General features: G+C 39.8%; 5 protein-coding genes across 5 annotated transcripts; 4 read left to right on the top strand and 1 right to left on the bottom strand.

The window, feature by feature from the left end:
- Positions 1–1,454: 1,454 nt before the first annotated feature.
- Positions 1,455–7,363, top strand: PKNH_0905400 (AP2 domain transcription factor, putative; the record flags this gene model as incomplete). The annotated part of the gene is made up of 2 exons (XM_002259043.1): positions 1,455–4,478; positions 4,682–7,363. 2 exons carry the CDS (start codon positions 1,455–1,457, stop codon positions 7,361–7,363), a joined length of 5,706 nt encoding a protein of 1,901 aa, XP_002259079.1.
- Positions 7,364–9,133: 1,770 nt separating this feature from the next.
- On the bottom strand, positions 9,134–10,930 carry PKNH_0905300 (pescadillo homolog, putative; the record flags this gene model as incomplete). Its single annotated transcript, XM_002259042.1, has 1 exon — positions 9,134–10,930. The coding sequence occupies one exon, from the start codon at positions 10,928–10,930 to the stop codon at positions 9,134–9,136; it is 1,797 nt and encodes a 598-aa protein (XP_002259078.1).
- A 2,138-nt stretch (positions 10,931–13,068) lies between these two features.
- On the top strand, positions 13,069–16,311 carry PKNH_0905200 (conserved Plasmodium protein, unknown function; the record flags this gene model as incomplete). Its single annotated transcript, XM_002259041.1, has 1 exon — positions 13,069–16,311. One exon carries the CDS (start codon positions 13,069–13,071, stop codon positions 16,309–16,311), a length of 3,243 nt encoding a protein of 1,080 aa, XP_002259077.1.
- Positions 16,312–17,233: 922 nt separating this feature from the next.
- On the top strand, positions 17,234–18,463 carry PKNH_0905100 (prefoldin, putative; the record flags this gene model as incomplete). Its single annotated transcript, XM_002259040.2, has 5 exons — positions 17,234–17,400; positions 17,643–17,747; positions 17,972–18,079; positions 18,257–18,311; positions 18,434–18,463. The coding sequence occupies 5 exons, from the start codon at positions 17,234–17,236 to the stop codon at positions 18,461–18,463; spliced, it is 465 nt and encodes a 154-aa protein (XP_002259076.2).
- A 1,415-nt stretch (positions 18,464–19,878) lies between these two features.
- Positions 19,879–20,931, top strand: PKNH_0905000 (DNA repair protein RAD51, putative; the record flags this gene model as incomplete). The annotated part of the gene is made up of 1 exon (XM_002259039.1): positions 19,879–20,931. The coding sequence occupies one exon, from the start codon at positions 19,879–19,881 to the stop codon at positions 20,929–20,931; it is 1,053 nt and encodes a 350-aa protein (XP_002259075.1).
- Between the last annotated feature and the right edge of the window lie 1,548 nt (positions 20,932–22,479).

The following is a 22,479-nucleotide window of genomic DNA, read 5'->3' as shown; positions in this document are numbered from 1 at the left end:
AAATAAAAATAATCATCCGTATTTCATGAGTAATTAAGCCTTATATTACGCATAACATTTGTGAAGTTATGTGTTTTTTTGTAACACGTGTGCCTTGCACTGGAGAGGTGGCGTGAAGTTCGATTAAAAAGTTGAGCTTTACGAAACCGGGCCATTCAACCTACACGCTTGTGTATGTGCTAAAACGCATGTGCACCATTGCGCGGAGTTAAGACGAAACACGTTAGGTGACACAGTCAACATTAGGTTGCAAGCCCGTCTTAAGGACTTCGTAGATGGGTGCAGACTCGGAGTATGTTTTGCTAGTCGTGCATGCAACCATTGTGTACATAACCGTAGACGTGCTTCGTCCCTTGTTTGTTTGCGGTGTGTTCGCGGTTCGTTCGCGTTTAGCATACCGTACTTCGTTTGTTTTGCGTTGTTTTATTATTTTTTTGTTTTGTGTGTCTGTTTAATTTGTGCCCTCTTTAATTTTTTCCTTGTTTAACCCACTTTTGTTTAATTATCCATTTGTTTAATGTCCCATTTTGTTTAATTTCTCATTTTGTTTAATTACACATTTTTTCTAATTTTACTTTTGTTTAATTATTGTAGTTTTCCAACATTTTAGCATGAAATTTTTTTTTTCCTATTTTTTTTCTGGGTAGCTATTTTTTGAGGAAACAACTGTGTATTTTTTTTTTTTTTTTTTTTTTTTTTTTGGGTAGCTTTTTTTGAACAAAAAAATGTGTTTTTTTTTTTTTTTTTTTTTTTTTTTTTTTCGCACTAACTTTGGAGTGTACTTAGCGCTTGAGTATATGTACATGTTGTAGAAATTAAGATTTTTTTTTTTTTTTTTTGTTCTTTTATTTTTTTTAACGTATGTAACTTTCCCATTTTGTTTTTTCATATTCTTGTCATTTTTTAATACATGTCTTTTTTTTAGAAAATTGCATCAAACCGTGTAATGTGTAAAAACGTGCATGTGCATACATAGGAGTGTAATTTCCTGTAGAGAACGTTCTATCTGTGTGCCTGCCTCTTTAACCCCTCTTCCCCCGTTGAGGAAATCAGTCTGGACAAAAAATCGACGGAGGGAATAATTGCATTTATGCAACGGCCTCTAACAAAGGAGAGCACACACATGAATCACTATGTTTTAAATTTGCATTAACTTTATTTTTTATGTTAAATTTATTTTTTTGGACAATTTTGCACAAATCTGGAGTTTTGTTTTTTTAATTTTTTTTTTTTTTTTTTCTGCCCGTTGTAAGCGGTTAAGTCGCTTTAGCGTATTTTGTTTTTTACGCAGTTCGTGTGTTTCATTTCCATGTTGTTCGTATTTTTTTTGTTATCTATTTGGTAAACTTGGCGATTGTGCTTTCACCTTTTTTTTTTTTTTGTTTTTTTTTTCCTTTTGGCTGAGAATTCCATTTTTTTTGTCTTTTTCGTCCGTGTAATCCATCGTCACGACAATGTTCTCCCTAAGAAATAGCTCTAACAGCAGTAAGAAGCAACCCATTGAAGTGGATGGGCATGGAAAGAGAGCCACGTGCGAGAAGGGGGAAACCGAACTGGAAGATGATGAGCAAGTGAAAAATTTGTACAAGGAAAATCCATTAACGAAAGTAGAACGTTACATGGATTATGTACAACAAGAAACACAAGTTTATCCAATCAGCAGAACTACCACCCCACATCAGATCAACATTGGAAGCATGGAAAGTGTAAATGAGGATGACGGGGCCTTTAACCCCATTGTGCAATCGTCAACACTGTTATCTCATGATGAAGATGAGCTAGCCAAAAATATAAAAGAGAATGACGATGAGAATGACGATGAGAATGACGATGAGAATGACGATGGAATGATGAGGAGACAGAACAGAAGTGTCAACAGTAATACGTACCCTCTTGGTTTTGAGCAGAGGGACGAAGCGGCCATTAAGTTCCATTCGGGAGTGAGAGAATCTGTTATAAATGAAAAGAGACAGAACTGCCCAAGGAATGAGGCCCTGGAGGATGTGTCCGCTCCACATGATGAGAGCGTCAATATGGGCGATAGTGTTAGTGACGGTAATGGTGACAGTGAGAGTGCAGAGCCTTTTTCCCGCAATTGTGAAAAGGAGGAGCCCTCTAAGGGAAGCGCAATGAAGGGGGGATGTCAGGAGGAAGACGAGGCTGAAGCGGATGTGGTGGCTAAAGCGGATATGGAGGCTAAAGCGGATATGGAGGCTAAAGCGGATATGGAGGCTGAAGCGGATATGGAGGCTGAAGACGAAGATGAACTGGTAAAAATCCCCCTCGAGAATAATAACAAAGTGGAGAGAATCAGCGCAGGGTCGTGTGTAGAGAGGTCACACCTCCATAGCGGAACGGCACCTACATTTGAGGAAGGGAAATCATGCGATGATGAGCGCAATGCGTGTGAAGACAGTCAAATCGCCCTCCAATCTAGGAATGAAATGTGCAAGCATGAAGAATCGAAGGAAGGATTCGAAGAGTCGATAATCAGTGAGAGTTGTGTATACAGCAAGGATGAGAAAGTGAAATCGGAGAATCATCTGGATGATAAACTGAACGATGAAATGCAAAAGAAAATTGAAAAGAGTGAGGGGAACTGCAACGAGCATTTTAAGAATTCATTAATAAAGGATATGTTACTGCAGAAGGAGAGTGGTACTGAACATCCTTCCCCCATTGACCAGAACAAGGAACATTCCTTAATAAATAACCTCCGTAACATTAAAGAGGAGGAGGGGGTGAAGAATCAGTTTGAGAAATCATTTCCAGAGAGTAGGAGAGACGTGGTTAGCAATGCATATGCCACTGTGCCTATTGTGAATGAGTCCACGGGGTGTGGAAATCCATGTGGAGGGATGGCAGTAGGAGGGGGAATCCCCGCACATGTGCACTGCGGTGGTGTCGGTGCTGTTGCCGGTGTTGGGAAGAGTGGCTGCATGAGCCATAGGGAGACCCCCATTAATGACAGCGTGGGAAATAACCTCGTCGGAAATAACCTCGTCGGAAGTAACCTCGTCGGAAGTAACCTTATCGGAAATAACCTCGTTGGAAGTAACCTCGTTGGAAATAACCTGCTTGGCAACCTCACTAGCGGAGGAATATACGAGGGCTACGCCATGGCAAATAAAGAAGCCCTGAGCAAAAGTGAAAACATAAGAAAGTCAAAAATCACGTGCCTCAGCTACCTACGCATATTAAAGCGATTATCCTCCATCTGGAGTGAAACGAACAAGTCCTTCGAATACCATTTTGTGAATATTTTAAACAACGTTGATATGAATAACTTGGATGTGTACCTGTGCTGTTTTTCAAACATAAAAATATATGCAAGTAAGAGTTTGTTTCTTGATTCGATTTTGGAATGCATGGACGAGCTGGAGATTATAAAGAAGCTAAAAAGCGTCCAGAGTAAGGAGGAGAGTAACGTTGATGAGAAAAGCATTCCCTTAAGTTCATCTTCTTCAAGTGGAAATAATAATAATGGTAAAAGTGGAATGGTAAAGCAAATTATGGATGAAGTGGAGAGTAATTTGTCCAAAGACATTGTCGAAGAGATGCATGACTTGTCCTTAAGGAATCCATACTTCAGTAGCACCTACCATGGGAACAACAGTGTGAATAATGTTATATCAGGAGTGTCTCCTCATGTTTCGGAGGAGGAGCCTAGCGTATTGGCCCTCTACAACTGTGTGCAAAAGAAGGGTGATGCTAACCACGTCGGCATGAACAATGCCAGTGGAAAGCATGTCGGTGGTAACCATGTCGGCATGAACAATGTCGGTGGAGAGGTTGATATGAAAGGGGGGAAAGACTTCCTGACCTGTGGAGGTAGGAATCAGTGCGGTATGTCGTCGGCTGTGTGCGAAGGTGGCGCAGCATCTGCGGCTGGGGGAAATGTCCCCAGTTATCCATGCAGTTCGCATGGCAGCCACGTTGCCTGCACCAGTGGACACATGTACAACAACGCAAACAGCAACGCGAACAACAGAGTAAACCCGCTGAACAATAACTACAACGGGGATGTGATGGGTTTTGCCGGAAATAACCCGCTAAGCTATAGCAACAGTTTTGGTGCGGCCTCGTCAAACACGTGCAAGAAGAAATGCAGTTACTCTGATGAAAATATTTTGAATAAATTGAATGTCAGCATAGACTACAATTCGTACAACGACTACAGCAACAACTACATTCAGGAAGCCGAGAAGGTTGTAGAAAAATACAAGAATTTGAGCAAGCTGAATTCGAAGGAGAGTGAAAACATGTATAGTACGTGTAGCCAGTCCACCGTCCACGATGTTGGTAATGCTAATGCGAATGCCTATTTGCATTTTAAATCGTTTTTGGCGGAATATGCAAATTTGCATAAGGGCAGCGGTACCGAGAAGAACAAATTGAAGGATGCCGATTTGACCTCCAGTGACTTGAGCTTCTTGCGTTGCCTTTGTGCGCACTTGTGCGGATCCGGCAGATGGGAGGTGAGGTTCTTCGCATCGTGCATTGCACAAAATGAACACGTTTTTGTGATCACTCCACAAGAAGTAGTGGGTGCTGAGTTCTGTGTGCCATGCGCAGATAGCAACTGATTCGTTCGTGTGACAATGCACACGTTAATCTTGTTATTTCGTTTTATTTCCCTTCACTTTATTTCATTTTATTTTATTCCGTTCGCATACTGCAGGATAATGGACTCAACGACGTGTACTGCCATGACAAGGATGCGAGGGATGTGAAAAGTTTTTACGACAAGCTGAAGCTGGACTCGAGTAGCAACGGTGACATGAACAAATTTCTACAGGAGTACAAACTTAGTGACGAGGACAACCCTGATGACAGGGAGTTCTATAACAAGTACGGAAGAAGCAACAACAAAGGAGGCATCCTAAGCGGATTTGATAATAATGCCAATTTGTCATCGGATAGCTTCCAGAGTATTTTGAGGAAGAGAAAGTTACGGGACACTTCTGGTGCGCACCACCATCAGAGTCATCACGCTATGCAGAAATGCAGCGGAACCAGTATGGGGGGTGCCATGGGGAATGGAAGCGGGATTGGCGCGAACGGAGCGAATGTAGGAGGAGGCTACGACTTGAACTACCTCCTGTGCAACACGAATTTGCTGAAAAAGCTGAAGATTAATTTGTTGGAGGATAAAAAGGGTGGCGCAGTTGACAGGGTTGTTGGTGGTAGCGGTGTCGGAGGCAGTGTCATTGGCGGAGGCGAAGCTAACCTGAGCGAAAGCAACGGCAGCCTCCTTGGAGTGATTGACTTCTTGAAGAAGGACTCCAACGATTACTCTGTGGACGAGAGTAGTGGCCCGCACATGAATACGAGAAGAAGCGTGGCGAACAAGAATAATGTGAAAAACTACAAGGACATTTTGAATCTGTCGCAGGAAATTCTGGGCAAGAAGGGAACCAACGGAGGAGCAGCGGGAGGAGGAACGGTAGCTGGATCGTCTTCATCCTACAAAAATGGGAATGACCATGATAGAGATCGGGATTCTGACATCTTTCACGCTCATCAGTACCCGGTACATAATCCCTCTCTCCCGCATCACCACATAAACCCCAGTGCATTATACGACTTTATAATGAACACAAATACATCGTCTGGTGGATATATGGAGAATTCGATGCACCATCGAGGTAGCAGCCTCCTGATGAATAGCCAGAACGGCAACAATAGAAATGACAGTAACTTGCACGAGAATGGAAGCGTGAATCAGAACAACAAGAGTTGCAATAATGGCACGATGGGTATGAAGGGATCATACAAGATGAGCGCAAGTGGCACGAGCACCGCGACGCCAAACCCTCTACAGAAGAAAAACAGCTACGATTTCAGTGCCGATTATAATTCGAAGATGAGTGCGAACGGGTCGGAATTATCACTAAGCAATAACGATAATAGTACAGAGGTGCTATTGAGTAGTGGGAAAATGGAAGGAGGATCTTCGGGAGTAGGTGGTTTGAACAATGCTATCGGTTCGGGTGGGTTACACGGAGGCATGAATCCGTACAAACATAGTAAGAATGAAAATGGAAAGACAATTGGAATGAATAACTCCTCAAATGGTGGAAACAAGAATATTAAGAATTTGAAAGGTTCATCGAGCATCACGCCAGTGGCATCAACAAACTATGGGATTGGCAAGTTGAAGTATGAAATGCCTGTTGGTGTAAATCCAAATGATGACAAAGTGAAAGGAGTTTATTTTTCCAAATCTCCAAGAGGAGTTGGTAAGTGGAATGCGTACTTCCAGATAGCCAATAATAAGAGGCTATTCACCAGTTTCAGTGTGAGCAAGTACGGATACAACGAAGCCAGGAAGTTGTCTATATTGAAAAGAACCGAGTGGGAAAAGGAGTACAGACACCACACGGATATGAAAAACGCAGATGTGAAGAAAGGTAAGAAAAAGTCGAGTCACCACCATCAGCAAGAAGAGGCGCAACAACAACACCCTCAGCAACAATCGCAACGACACCCACAGCGACACCCGCAACGACACCACGATGTTAATAGCAGCTTGGTCAAAAATAATGTTAAAAGTTTGGCAAGGGGAAATAACAACCATTTGTTAAATTCCAGTAGCGAGGAGTCCATATCCTATGGGAAGGAAAAGAAGCTGAACGAAGAAAGCAGTTTGATGTATTCGAATGACGACGAGGACGGTTGCTTGATTAACAGAAAATTGGCTGCAGACATTTCAAGCGAGCTCAACGATTTGAGCGATTTGAACGATTTGAAAGATTTGAAGGATTTGAAGGATTTGAAAGATTTGAAAGATTTGAACGATTTGAACGATTTGAAAGATTTGAGCCACTTGAACCATTTTGACGATGCGCATGTGTTAACTGTTGGGGGCGGAAAGAAGATAAATAAGTTAAGCATGTCCAATGGAAATAACGGTAGTGGCGGGGGAGGAGGTAATGTTACTACTGCTGGTATGACGGGCGGCGAGGGCATCAAGATGGACGACAATATGGATTTCTTCATCGAGTGTACGAAGGAGGATAACGATATCCTTAACTCCATGGATCTCCTGCGTTCAAGTTTGAATGGCGCTGCTCCAGATGACAGTAATGATAATATTGATGGGAAAATCTCCTCCAGGAGAAGCGCCCTGAACAGTAGTGGCAAGTTCCCCTCCAATTCGCTGCTCGACTCGTATGGCAACAACCACAACAGTAGTAGCAACAACAAGAACAAGCAGTCGGTCAACTCGCCCAGGGTACTGTCCAACTCGGTTGGGTTGCCCAACAAGTACATTCGCAATTTGCAATTCCCAGCAATCGACTCGCACACCGTGAGTAACTTTTTGGAGGCTGTCACGGATGACCAGAAAATTTCGTCCTAGGGTGCGCGAGCGGTTAAGTGGGCGAGCGGTCAAATGGTCAAGTGGTCAAATGGTCAAATGGTCAAGTGGTCATGTGGTCATGTGAAGTGGCCAAGCGGACAAGGATCATGCGGACAAGGACCGTGGGAGAGGGGTATGTGTGTATATTTACATGCGCTCTTGCGTTTGCATTCATAGCCTTTTTTTTTTTTTTCACTTCAAGGTTGCGCCTTTGTTTTGGGCCTACCTTTTTTTTGCGCTATTTTCCATAGCACATTTTGCGTCCTTGTTCGTCCTTTTTCCTCCTTTTTTGTCATTTTTAGTCATTTTCGCCATTTTTCCTCATTTTTCCACATTTTCTGTCATTTCGCCTTTTTTCCACATTTTTCCGCATTTTTCCACATTTTCTGTCATTTCGCCTTTTTTACACATTTTTCCGCATTTTTCCACATTTTCTGTCATTTCGCCTTTTTTCCACATTTTCTGTCATTTTCGCCTTTTTTACACATTTTTCCGCATTTTTCCGCATTTTTCCACATTTTCTGTCATTTCGCCTTTTTCACACATTTTTAGTCATTTCCCCTCATTTTTAGTCATTTTTTGTCACTTTTTCTCATTTTTAGTCATTTTTAGTCATTTTTCGCCATTTTCACCATATTTCCTCATTTTTAGTCATTTTTCGTCCTTTTTTTTTTGTCCAAGTGTTTTGTACCATTTTCCGTGCATATACAGATGTGTAGACGCATGGCGCACGCATGAACTTTTATGTGTACGTACCTTTAAACAAATACCCTTTTAAAGTTTCACCTACATTAACATAGCATTTTACTTGTGGGCGCACTTTTGCCATCACGCTTTAAGAGGGAAGAAGAATAAGTCCAATGGGGCAGGCAGAATAACATTCCTCATTCGTTATTATGACCCGGATTTGGGCCCCCACATGCGGGAACACATATATATATGGGTATATTTTTGCCTTAAAATAGCGACAAATTCGTTTGGGCAGCAAATTGTGGCGAAAATGCAAAGGAAAAAAAAAAAGGAAAGCGTTTTTTAAGTTTAAAAAAAAGAAAAATAAAGTGATTGAGGGGTGGACATAAAAATGTACACTTGTAAAAGGAATACGTAGAGGAACACATTTTGCGGGTCACTTTGTGGGGCCCATCTCTGTGTAGTTAAGTTTTGTCTATATGAGGTTTTGCTAATTAAAAGGATGAACCGTTTGTATAGGTCCCTTCATCCATTGCGTTCATATTGTGTCTTCCTTAATGCGCAGTTACGGTGCGTCACTGAGGGGAGGCATTCGTGTATGCCCATGCATATATATGCTTGTGGGGTGGGTGATGCACGGGGTTCTTATTTTATAATTCTCCACTTGACTTAAGGATTAAGCTTTTACCTGCAAACTCGTTAGTGGCCGTCCAAAATGGGTGCGTTGGTACTGACCTATACAGAGGGAGACACACAGGTACGTGCATACATATAAGTACATCTTGTGTAAGCAAGTGGACGCTTCTTCTTCTTCTTCTTCTTCTTCTTCCTCGATAAATAGGCGCCACTCTTCGCACGCCATAACCTCACCCCAGATACAAATACTGATAAGCTTATGCTCCAGGGGAAGTATATCCTAGGAATGACTTCCTTGTGCACTCTGTATATCGAAGCGGAAGTGCTGTGCTCAGCAATCATGTGGTGGCTACGCGAGCCAATCTGTCCATTAATTAATGGATCCTTCCCTATTCCGCTTCAATTTTTTTTTCTTTTTTCTGCACCTCCAGCTAAATTTTTCACTCAGGCTTTATTAATAAACTTGTTGATGGCCAATTTTTGTTTCCTTTCGGCTCTTTCAATTCTTGTGTACAATTTTCGTTTCTTTTTACTGAGAGCTATTTTATGTCTCTGTATATTTTCTCTCGTTTGGGCTGACTGCACTTCCTTGGCATGAGAAGCATTTGTATTGGTATCTACAACTGAAACGTAATTGTCTTCATCTTCCAACTCCATTTGGTTATTTAAGCATGCATTTCTAAATAGTTGCAGTTTTTCCTTACTTACTTCATCGTCTGATTTGAGGAATTCATCCTCTTTATTTACATGGCCATGCTCATTTTTTTGTGTGTCCTCTGTGTCACTGTTTTGGGCATTTTTTTCTGCTTCTTCTTTTAACAACTTGTTAATGGCGTACTCTTCCTTTTTTACGAAGTTTTTAAAGTTATCATCCTCAATGAATGGAGAAAGGTGTACAGGTAAATTTATCACATCCACGGAGTAGTCACTACATGGGAGGATTTTTTTTCTGTTAAGGCAGTCGAATATGTATTGAGGTTGCACATACATCCTCTCAATTTTTTCTTGTCCCATTTGCTTGGCTTCGCCATAGGGTTCTAAAATTTCGTGTGTGATTCTCTCGTCTTCCCGCTGATAAGGAGAGTAAGGAGAATTCCATCCTATGGCACCTCCAGAAGAAAGAATAATGAGAGAAAGTATGTCCAGGGGCATATCCGTGTGGATATAATATACTTGATTTTTGAAGAGATCCTTCAGGGTATCATTTTCTTCGTCTATGTTATGTTTAATTTCTTCATCCTCCTGGAGAATCTTACTTTGGTTTTGTTCCTCTACTTGGGAGATACCTTCCTCTGGAGAAAGCACCACAGGCTGGGTGTCCGAGACAAGACTGCTATCCAGTGTCAGTGGCTTTCCTTCTCCTTGGTTGGATTCCTGCCCCTGCCCGTGGGCGTTAGGGAATTTCTCTTTGCAGAGCGAAATCAAACACTGGTCATATGAAAGGTGCTTGAGTTTTTCATTTTTTAGCAGTTCGCTCTGCTCAGGAGGATATGTCATATTGTGCATTTTGTAAAGTTTGAAGAGGACGAATTTGAGCAGACATATATAGTATTCTATAAAAGTCGTGATGATGGAGAAGTCTATAGTTTTCTCTAAGTATGGAGTAAATGTATGGGGGATAACCCAAGTAACTTTTTTCTGCAAAATTTCTGCCTGTAGGTAATAACCCTTTACAGTTATGAACGCCTTTTTTATTCTGTTCGTTTTGTAAGCGTAATAATGAAAGTGATTCTTTATCACTTCACAGTTGGTAACAAATCGGTTTTGAATTCCGACCTTCTCATTGGAAGGAAGTAGCGAATAAGCAACTATTGCACTAAGAGCATCGTCTAAATCTTCTATAGCATAAGAAAATACAGGGAACCTTTCCTTAATTATATGGTCTAATGTATACTTGGGGAAGTTTTTTATCAAGCTCTTACATTTTTCCTCATCCTCCAATGCCAATTTATACTTTTTATACTTTTTCAAACATGTTTGTATTTTTCTAAAATCCTGAATAATTTTTTCATGGGCCAATTTTTTGAAATCATTTTTGGAGTAGTATACCTTCTGCTTGTAAAATTTCGTTCGGTACTTTAATGGGATTTCCTTAAAATCTTTGGGGTAGATGCCCTTGAAAATGCACAATTTCCGGAACTCTTTTTCCTTCAGGTAGAGCTTCTTTAATATACTTTTCTTGGTGAAGTACTTTCCCTCCTTCTTCTTGTTTGCCTTCTTGCGGAGCTTATGGATATGCATTTTGGGGAGGTACAGATGATGCGGTGGTTGCACGTGGGGATTACGCGTTGAGTATATTCCTTCAGTATGCGGGGGGATATAGGCTGGCGTTTTCCCCTCAATTGATCACTTACAAATGGCAACCGCGGTGGAGGATGCGCCCAATGGGAGAAGAACAAAAATGAAAGAGTACAAAATGTGATATAATAGGATGGAAAAAAAAATAAACAAACGAGCGAACAAGCAAGCAAAAAAGCAAGCAAAAAAGCAAGCAAACAAACAAACGAGCAAACAAACCGCTAGCAACGTTTAATTAACTGAGCGGGAATTTTTTAAAACATACATAGTGGTACATTTTGTGGATTTCTTAAAGGATTATCACTAATCGCAGACTAGCAAATTTTTTTTTTCTTTTTCTTTTTCTTTTTTTTCTTTTTTTTTTTTTTTTACGGATTCTTTCTACAATTACGTATGCACTGCTGATGGTTTAGTTTTCACAATTTTTTTTTTTTTTTTTGCGGTTCCCCCCTTAGCGCGTTGGTTCCTACATGCATCACGCCTTAAAAAATTTTCCGGTGAATAAAATATGTTTGGCGTTTTTATTTTTCTCGAGGGAAACGATCGGATCCCACAGTCGTGTTTTAGTTACCTCAGCGCGTCATACAGTCTGCTTCGGACTTAAGGCGGCGCGTCGAAAAAGCATACCCCATGTTGTACACCCCCATTTGGAGGATGGAGTATATCTACGCAACGCGTTAGTCTTGTCACAACAAATATATATATTTCTTTTAATCTTACCCGCTATACAGCGATTTGAAAATATTTGGAGTTTTTATTCACCCTTTTCCGTGTTCAGATGATGTAGTTTTAGGGGATAATAAGGAATTGCATAATCAATAGGGGTGATGGTGTTCCCCTTTTATTTGGTGGTTATTTAACAAACCACATTGGACGCACATGAATGGACCTGTTTTTGGATATGCCAGTAGAGCATTTCTATTTTTTTTTCAGTTTTGTTCTTGGAAAGCGCTTTAAATTGGTGGTGGTGGTGGGGAACTACAGATGAAAAGGCTGTCTATGGGGGCAGCTTTTTCTTCCCACATCCATCCCCATAACCAGTCAATAATCACTGAATATATTTTTCCTTCACATGAAAAAGTAGGAAAATGACTGTGCGCGAGAATGCGAATATTTGGTTTCTCCCTACCTAATTTGCTTTAATGTCCAATGGTAATTTCCTCCAAAAAAAAAAAAAAAAAAAAAAAAAAAAAAAAAAAAAAAAAAAATTCTTTCCTTGTGTTGAGGACCTCAAAGGAATGCCTTATCTTCGTAGAGAGGCTCCCCTTCTTTTATAGCCTTCCTTTGCATCGTCTGTAGAGCCAAAGTTAAAAGATACTTTATCAATTTTTAGTATTTTACCTATTTTCCAGCGGGACGGAGCGCACCTGCACCGTGCGCTGCTATCAGCGAAGGAAGAGATCAGGACGCAAATAATGGACAGCAGAAAAAGGGGGGCTGCGTAATGCCATTTTTTACACAATTTATATCAGACACCTGGATAATTTATATATATTTTTCTCCAATATTAATGGGGTTCATATGGGAGCGTTATTCTCTCTTGCTTTTCTCCTTTTTGCTTGAATGCGTCGGTAATTTTTTTTAGTTGGAACAGTGGGAGAATTTCCTGCTGAGCAATGGCGCGGTGGTTCATCATAATTCGCGCTTTCTTCCTCTTCTGCTTTTTTTTTTTTTTTTTTTTTTTTTTTTTTTTTGTCTACCTTTTTGCGTGGGCTCAATGTAGCCCCAATGAAGTAGGGCAAAATTCCCCTCTCTTCTTGCGCATGTAAAAAAACGGGAACTTTCCCCCTGCAGCGTTTTCTCCAGAGGGAAATACCCCGTTTCGCTGTTGCGATAAAGTGGGTTCCGAAGTTAAGTGTCGGATATGGGAAAAAAAAAAAAAAAAAAAAAGGGGTGAACGAGAGGAGGTCTATAGAACATCTACAAAGGGGTAGGGATCTTCTCCATTATTGACACTTTTCTTTTCTTCTTTCCCCCCCGAATTTACTTTGTTAAGTCTTTTTTTTTTTTTTTTTTTTTTTTTTTCGCGAAGGGGAGAGAGACAAATATGGTTCGTACAGACGATTCCTTCATGATGAAAAATGAAGAATGTGCAAAGAGAACAAGAAGGAAAAAAAAATAATGATGAGGTAGTTAGGAGTAGTGAAGCGAACTATGATCCTTTGAGTGGCGAAAATAAAAAATGGATGGACGAGACTTGGTTCGAATCGAATAGAGTGTGCAGTAATATCAGTGTAGATTACTCCGTTGACAAATGTAGGGAACGAGTCGGGGAGGAAATTGGAGAGGTGTTCAGAAGCGAGGGTGCTAACTCCAGGGAGGATAGCATCCCTGATAAAGATGTACACACCCTAATGGGAGAAGCAGAAGGAAAGGAGGGAGAAGTACTGCGTAAGGAGGAACTCCTTTTTGAGAGCAAGCCACGTAGTTGTCTCAAGGAGGCAAGTCATTCAGGTGATCATCTGAACGACGAAAATGGCTACGAACGAACGGGCTACGTCAATGTGCCCCCCTCAGGGGGAGAAAAAATAGGTGAAGATAATAGACATTGGAAAATTCCCCTGGAGGGAGGAAAGACGGACGATCTTCTATCCCCGAAGGGGAAAAAAGAAGTAGAGAAAAGGTTTAAAGAGAAGAAGTGGTTACGTAAAAAGGGAGTAGACAGAAAGGAAAACACCGCACATACAATGTCTGACCAAAAGGGGAGCGAGAAGCTGGAACACCTGAAGGACATCCTACATGAACAGCTAAAAAAAAAAAAACAAATTTTGGAGGAAAAGCTAAGGGTAAGATTGCACGAACGGAGTAAGCTAGAGGAAGACGTGAAAAACGCAGGGATAGAACTCTTTCGAGTGAATAAAGAAAACGATTTCTTAAATAAAAAGGAACAAGAATTAAGTGAAGCGATAAGGAATATGAAAAATGAGAGGGAGAAGCAGTTGGAAAAGCAAATTGAATTGAAACAAAATTACAACAAACAAATGGCAAGTTTGAAGAAAGAACTGAATTATCAATCTGATGTCTTCGGCAAGTTTAATAATAGCCTTCTCGAACTGAACAACCTGAAGAGATACTTCGCCTTGGTGAATGCCAATTCGCGTATTAGTGAAAATGTGTTGAGTTCGGGGAGGCAGAAGCGGCAGGGGAAGGTAAGAAGTGGAGAGAAGGAGGCTACCTTAAAGGAAAATGGGCATGAGGGGGAGGCGCCCCTGGTAATAACAGAGTCAGCCATACAGAAGAGGGAAAATATTCTGAACAAAATGACTCATGATTTGAACGAAATACAAAACGACATTGATACAAAGAAGGATATAGAAAGGAACGAGCAAAGGGAATGTACAAATTTGGAAAGACTGATAAAGGAAGAGAAGGAAGAGTACGTAAAATTGAAGAAGGGGAGGCAGGATATGTTGAAGGATTTAAACGATTCGATTAGCAAAATGAAACTGAGAGATGAAGCGATAGAAGAAATGAACACAAAACTAATGGAGCTAAAGTCAACCATATACGATATGGAGATACAAAAGGATGTCCTCACGAAGGAACTTACAACGGAAAAGGAGAAAAAGGAAAAGCTGCAGTCTGAGCTGGGAGCACTACAAAAGGAGAAAGAACGATCTATACAAGGGAAGGAAAAGTTCCAGAAGGAAGTTCATACCATTGTACAGCAAATTGAGGAGGTCAAAGTGGGAATACAAAATGAGCGAAACAAGTATATACAAATGAACGATGAAATAGGTAAACTCAAAAAAGACATTCGAAACGAACAGAACAAAATAAAGATAGTAAAAAATGACATGAACAAAAATATCGATAAAATAATTAATATGTATACAGAAGAAATTAAAGTGAACCATTTTTCCTTAAAACTGAAAAACGATCTTTCCAAGGTAAAGGAAAACATAACGAGAAAGGAGAATGAAATTGAAAATTACAAAAATGGTATTATACGAATTAAGATACAACAAATTTTGGAAAGTACAAAGATTGAAAATGTACAAGAGAAGGTAAAAAAGTTGAATGAAGAATTTGAAGAGAAACATCAACTCCTAACTACCTATGATCTTGTGATAAAGAAAAATCACTACTTGATTGAAAATAAGCAACTGGAGGTAGACAGACTTAACGAGGAGTTTGACAAGAAAAATAGAAAAAACTGTGATGACCACGGAATGCCTCTTACATTAAACGTAAAAATTGAAAAACTAAACAAACAGATAAGGGATGTACTGAAGCAGAGCAGACATTTGGAAAAAGATTGGTTCTTAAAGCAGTCTGAAATGATAAAAATACAAAATGAAAATCAAAAGATGACCGAAGAAATGCTCAGGGGGAGAGATTTACGACTGATTCTGAATCAGAAGAAATGCGAATTGCAGGAAAATTTAAAAAACTCACAAAATGTACTTAAAAAAATAAATAAAAATATTATGTACATACGGTTACAGCTGGAAAAGTTCGCCTCCAAAAATTCTGATACGCTGACGGAAATCGAGAAAATGCAAGACGAGATGCTAAAGTGGAGTGAAAAAAAAAACATCAAAGTGGACGAGTATAAGCGGAAAAAGGAAAACTTAAAAAATGATATAAACTCATTAAAAAGTGAAAAAGAAAAATACCAACAAGACCTCTTACATTATGAAAATAGAATTCTCATTTTGGAAAACAAAATTGACCAGAAGAAGAAACTACAGGAAGTTATTAAGGAATACACAGAAAATAAGGATATCCTCCTTTTGAAGAAAAACATACAGGCGAAAAATGATCTGATAGAAAATGCAAAAAAACAGCAAAATATTCTCCTCACAAATATCAAACAGGCATTAAATAAGAGAAACGAATTGGAGAATAAAAAAGAAGCATTCCAAAAAAATGTCGACAACGGAACTAATGTCTCCTTTAAAATAAAACACGAAATTTCTTTTGTTAAAAAAAATGTAAAGGAATTTAAAGGAAAAAAACTGTCCCTATCTAACTACTTAACCGAACTCATCCACTCGTATGACCAACTCACCAATCAAACAGAACAAGAGAAGACACACCTCCAAAGTCTGAACAGACTCTGTGACATTTACGAGGGCATAGTCAAGATACAAAATTGTGAGAAGAAGCATCGATTCCAGGAATTGTTAAAATTTCAAAATGCAGTAAAAAATGGTGGCTCTCTTTACAACTCTAAGAAGTCGTATGAAACTCTTCGGAAGAGTTGTGCCACCTACAGGAGGAAGCTCGTATCCATAGAGAACAAGCTACGTGAATTGGACTCCACCGATGAGGCATACGCCAAGTTCATTGGGATTCTGCTTGAATGGCTTGTCAACTGAAAGGTAGCACCGCAGGGGAGGTTTTTCATTTGGCGCACACCCCGTTGATAAGCGTCCCTTTTTTTTTTTTTTTTTTTTTTTTTTTTTACTTTCCCCCACTGTGACGTGATTCACCTTAGCAGTTTATCCCCCTCCCCCGCCCTTATTGAATTGGTAGCCATTTAGCCATTATGTGTATTTCTTTCCTGCAGTTTTTTTCATATGTCGTTTCATTTTAGGCCAGCATTTCGCCATCATGTGTGTATCTCCGTTTAGCGACTCCATCCGTTGCCCATGCGTGTTAAGCGGGAGGTTCTCCCATACTTCCATACACGTTCCACTGAATTATAAAAAGGTGTCAGGAAGTTTGCGAAAGTTGTAAATAGTTCCCCCCAAATTATGCGCTCCGTTCTTAGAATAAGCTCCCGGCTGACACTTGGACCTATTTAAAGAACGTGGCGTTTCTTCTCCTTTGTCGCCCACTCAACTATATGCACATTTGATTCATTTCATTAATTTTTTTTTTTTTTTTTTTTTTTTTTTTTTTTTTTTTTATGTAACAGTCGGGTAATACACTTTATGATCTTCTGCCCTTTTCGAACAAGATCCATATTGCTAAAAACGTAAAATTTTTTAATTCAAAAGAAGAAGAAAAAAAAAAAAAAAGTGTAAACACAGTAGAAAGAGGTATGGATGGCGCTGAACGTGACGGTAAAATATAGTTGCTACTTAGAAGGGGCGTGATACCCTAGGGCTAGCGCGTTGATTAAGGAACCGCACAGGAAAAAAAAAAAAAAAAAAGCGGTATCTTCTTCCTAATGGTGTATACACCCAGGTGTTTCCTCCCCAGTTACCATTCGTCCTTTTTTCTGACTACACCACGTCGAACAAGTTAATTTACCCTACCCACTGGGGACTCACAGAACAGTAAAATGCAAACAAAATGAATTTCTACGAAGCTCTAGGGAACGCTGCCATAAATGAGGAAAATGGAGAGGATTTTAAAAAGCTAATTCTGAAGAGCGAAAGTTTTATCGATGATGTACTGCACGAGCAACTTAGGGAACGACAAAAAAGGAGGGATGAGATTCTGCAGGACATTTTTGACATGTGAGTTTATCCAAGGGGGAAAGCACCTTCACCTAAGGGGAGGAAGGATCTGTCCATAGGCGCATGTACCAAACATACGTTTGTTTTTATTTGTGTTCACATTGAATATTATTTCGACATATGAGGTGTGTGTGTGTACCCCCGTATATGAAAATACATAGGCATGGCCGCTTATAGGTCTAGCCCCATTGACGCAACACCCACCACACTTTGATAAAACCGGCGAAATGCTACCCCTGCAGGGAAATCCTCGTTCAAAATCTTAAACTTTTCATTAACATGAAGGACCAAAAGGAAATCGAGACGCTTACCTCGCTGGGATGTGACAGTTACGTTTACGCCGACATGTAATGAACGGAGAAAGATGCGTAGTGGACGAAAAAGAACATACAGATGGAGCATGCGCCTTGTTGCTCTAAAAAACATATATACGGCAAAGGAGGCTTTATACTTGTGTGATCACCCCTGGGGTATCAACACAATGACTTGGGCAGAATCTGCGTATACCTATGCAAGTACTACCTACCCCTACCATCACACATGGCGCGCTAACATTTCCCCCATTTGACAGATTAGACAAGAATAAAATTTTCATCCAAATAGGATATGAGTTTTATTTGGAGATGTCGCTCGAGGACGCCATCGTATTCTTGAAAAAGAAGATAAATCTTTACGAAGAGTGAGTGGAGAGAGACGCTATACGAGCATAGACTTGTGGGTCTACACCCGGATTATGCATGACCCGTTTTATGTGCCCTGGGGGAAGTGCTTTTTTTTTTTTAATACTTTTTCCCTTATTTTACGAGCCATTTCACTACACCTCTAACAATGGTGTGCCGTTTCCACCCATTTGTAGTAAAGTGACCTACTGGAACAAGCAGATATCACGGGTCAAGGCTCACATACAAATAGTAATTACGCTGAGAATTTTCATTCCTCACTGAGGGCTTTTTATGAATGATACATATTAGTTTTAAGTTCGTGTTTTTATAATGATGACAAGTTTTTATTTCTTTCTTCCTCCGTACTGCAGCTGATGAGAGCTATTTCAAATTTGACTTGACTTGACTTGACTTGACTTGACTTGATTTGACTTACCTTGGGGACCTCTTAAAGAGTGCCTGAGCCGGTGGACGCCTTTGAAGATTCAGCGATTTATCCTATTCATCCGATTTAGCCAACTCAATGGATTAGTTTAAGTATACCCCATTTTTTGCGTTTCCTTCGATGGAGAAAAAAACAATTTCCACTTTGTGCAAGCGCGTGTGTGTATACATGTACACATGCGTCTGCTGATACTCATATAGTGGCGCACATTTATCCCCTTAAGCTGTTCACTGCGTAAAAATCGTATGTACCCCCGCACACGTTACAATTTACGCAACAAATGAACGTGTATGCCCAGTATGCGCATAGGTTGTCGGCAAGAACGCCAAAAATAAACCGTTAGTAGGGGTCATTTTACACCCCAGTGGAGCGTTTGTTTACACCTCCATTTGCATATCCATTCTACGTTCAATAAAGTGAAGAAGTAAAAAGAAAAAAAATTTTTTACACGCCGGTTTGCTCTTTGTTCCACTTTTCTACCTGAACAGTACTAGCCATGGAACATTCAATTCGCTTCATATATATATATATATATATATATATATATATATATATTTTAAACAAAACAGATAAAAAGTCTCACACATTTGATGGAGAACTCATGGTGTGTTCCAGAGTAAAACTACATTTTGAAAAAAAAATTATGAACAAGTCAGGTATATTTTGCATAAATGTGCAAGATGGAAAAAAAAAAAAAAAAAAAAAAAAAAAAAAAAAAAGGGAGAAATAGCTGTTCTATTTTGTGTATGCCCTCTTATTTCGTTATATTTTTACTTCATTTCCCTTTCTTTTATTTACACCATTTAATTTATTATTATTTTCAACAGTGCAGTGTTACGATATTGCCATCATTTTAATCGCACATGTTTTAAATTTTATTTACAACGTTAAAGTTTGTTTGTTTTTCTTTTTTTTCTTTTTTGCCAACCATTCTTAACTGTATCGGTTCATGATGATTTGACAATTAACTTTGTTGTTTCATCATTTTGAACATGAGGAAAAGGAATACACAGTTGGTGAATAGAATAAAACGAGCGAGAAGTTTTTCCTTTAACAAGGGGGAAGGAACTTCCATGGTAAATTGTATGACGTGAGGTCTCGACTGCTTCAATTTGTGTATCCTGTGACGCAGTTCTCTGGGGGAACTGTGAGAATTATTTTAACACACGCACGGGAATATCCCGCGAATTGTGTGGCATACCATTTTTTTTTTTTGCTTCATACAACGCTGTTAAATTTTGTGTAGTTTTGCATATTTTTTCTTAAAATTACCTCTTTTTAATCACAATCGTTTCACTTCTTAAAAAGCACGCGTTTTTTCCCCCGCGGACAATTTATTCTGCTCCACTACCCCCCCAATAATGTCTAATAATGAAGGCTGCCAACGCGAGGCCAGATGAGATCCAAACAATTTCTCATAACAATGCTGTGGAAGAAGTAGAAGAGGAGCCCCTGTACTCAGGGCCTTTGAAGATTGAACAACTATTGGCGAAGGGCTTCGTAAAAAGGGATTTGGAGCTACTCAAGGAAGGAGGACTACAGACAGTGGAGTGTGTAGCGTACGCTCCCATGCGAACACTATGTGCAATAAAAGGCATAAGTGAACAAAAGGCTGAGAAGTTAAAAAAAGCGTGTAAGGAATTATGTAACTCTGGCTTTTGCAATGCCGTTGATTATCATGATGCCAGGCAAAATTTAATTAAATTCACAACAGGGTCGAAGCAGTTAGATTCTTTACTAAAGGGTGGTATAGAAACTGGAGGAATAACTGAATTATTTGGAGAATTTCGTACAGGTAAAAGTCAACTATGTCACACCTTAGCTATAACGTGCCAGTTGCCAATTGAGCAATCAGGTGGAGAAGGCAAGTGCCTATGGATAGACACAGAAGGAACTTTCCGTCCAGAGCGTATTGTAGCTATAGCCAAGAGATACGGGTTGCACCCAACCGATTGTTTGAACAATATAGCCTATGCAAAGGCGTACAATTGTGACCACCAGACAGAATTATTGATAGATGCAAGTGCAATGATGGCTGATGCCAGGTTTGCTTTGTTAATTGTCGATTCAGCCACTGCCTTATATCGATCGGAATACATAGGTAGAGGTGAGCTAGCCAATAGGCAGTCTCATCTGTGCAGGTTTTTAAGAGGCTTACAAAGAATTGCCGACATTTATGGGGTTGCTGTTATTATAACGAACCAAGTGGTGGCGAAGGTCGATGCCATGAACGTGTTCGGAGGGAATGATAAAATCCCCATAGGGGGGAACATCATAGCGCATGCTAGCCAAACGAGACTCTACTTGCGAAAGAGCAGAGGAGAAAGCAGGATTTGCAAAATTTACGATTCGCCTGTACTTCCAGAGGCCGAGGCTGTGTTCGCTATCACGGAGGGGGGCATAGCTGATTACGAGGAGAAATGAGGTGTGCATGAGGAAGATTTCCCGTGGGTCAGTTGTTGCAAAAGCACATTTCTTTTTCGATCCACATTATGCATGTACATGCGTGTTTAATAATTATAATCCAGTTTTTTAGATCCACATGAAAGTTTGATGCGTCTGATTGTAAGTCTTTCCCCTGTTACTTTTTAATCACCACGTTATTATTGTTTTATTGTTCATTTACTAGCATTTCCTTAATGTTTCTTTTTTAAACTGTGAAAAGAAGTGATCCAGAAATGCAGAGGAGAAAACAAAGCGCCCTTTTTGTTTATTCCCTTCACAATTAAGAAGAGGCCACGAACATGCCACAAAGAAAGGCACAGAAAAAAAGCGTAATACAGCCACTTTTTTTTTTTTTTTTTTTGCCCCTCATTCCTACTAATTAATTTTTTCTGATAACAAAGATAAGACAACTTTTTTTTTTTTTTTTTTTTTTTTTTTCGTTGTAATGACACCATTATGATTAGTTGTAATTCGTGATATTTTGCAAAATATGGCGCATGAGATCGCACACGAGTAGTTCCTTTCTACTTGCTACGTTTGATAATTCCTGGTGTGTTAACTATTCTTAAGGATTTTTATGCGATGAAGGAGGTAGCGCAGATATAAATCTCTTTGTTTGTACGTCTGTACATACATAGGTGAATTCGCGTAGCCTGGGTTACGAGGAGTTATTTTTATTTTTTTATTTTTTGAAACCCCATGTGTCATCACACGTCTGACTTTGCCATACCAAGAGAGAGGTCTCCAAAGGGGGTTAGAAATTGGGTCAGCATAAGTTGGTTGGAATATTTTATAGAAAAAGGTAAGGCGGGGGTTGGAACCTTTAATGTGCATTATTTTGCGATGCAAAATGTATAGTGTGTGTAGGGTGGGGAAGCTCCATGTGGTGAATTTTGCTTGGAGGGAAATTGTGCGAAGGTCTTTTGGGGATATGGATGTGAACAAGTACAGATGTGAAGATGTGACGATGCGACGATGTGAAGATGTGGATGTGCTTATTGCACTTGGCAAATGAAGATAATTTTTTCCCCTTTTTTGTAACATACATTTGAAGTGGAAATGGCGATAATGGTAAAAAAAAAAAAAAAAAGAAAACAGAAAGGGGTGACAGATAATACGTACACGTTGGTTATAGAAATCGGTTTACAACTTTTCACTCGATCCGCATCACCGTTGTTCAGGATGCGGCAGAGGGATTGAGTACATCTCCGTTCGCTGGTCCCTACAACCATTCTGGCTGGAAAGTTGCTAGGGATATAATTCATGACATGACGTGACCATCGCATTTTCCCACATGGGGGTTAAAGCCGAAGCGATAAAAAGGGGACATACATGCAACACAAATATATTGGTATGCTCCTTATCCACACCTGAATATCCCGCTTCACTTATATATGCATTTCGAAAGGGGTTTAACAAAATTCTGTCATTCTGATGGTGGCTACGTTCGGTTATCAATAACAACGGAGTTAAATTATATTGTGCACCACATTTATGCATTTTGTTTGCGTTAGCGTAATGGTGGGA

Source organism: Plasmodium knowlesi (genome assembly GCF_000006355.2).
Source record: "Plasmodium knowlesi strain H genome assembly, chromosome: 9".
Taxonomy (NCBI): Eukaryota; Apicomplexa; class Aconoidasida; order Haemosporida; family Plasmodiidae; genus Plasmodium; species Plasmodium knowlesi.
The sequence above is the reverse complement of the archived record's forward strand: the minus strand, read 5'-3'. Positions and strand labels throughout refer to the sequence as shown.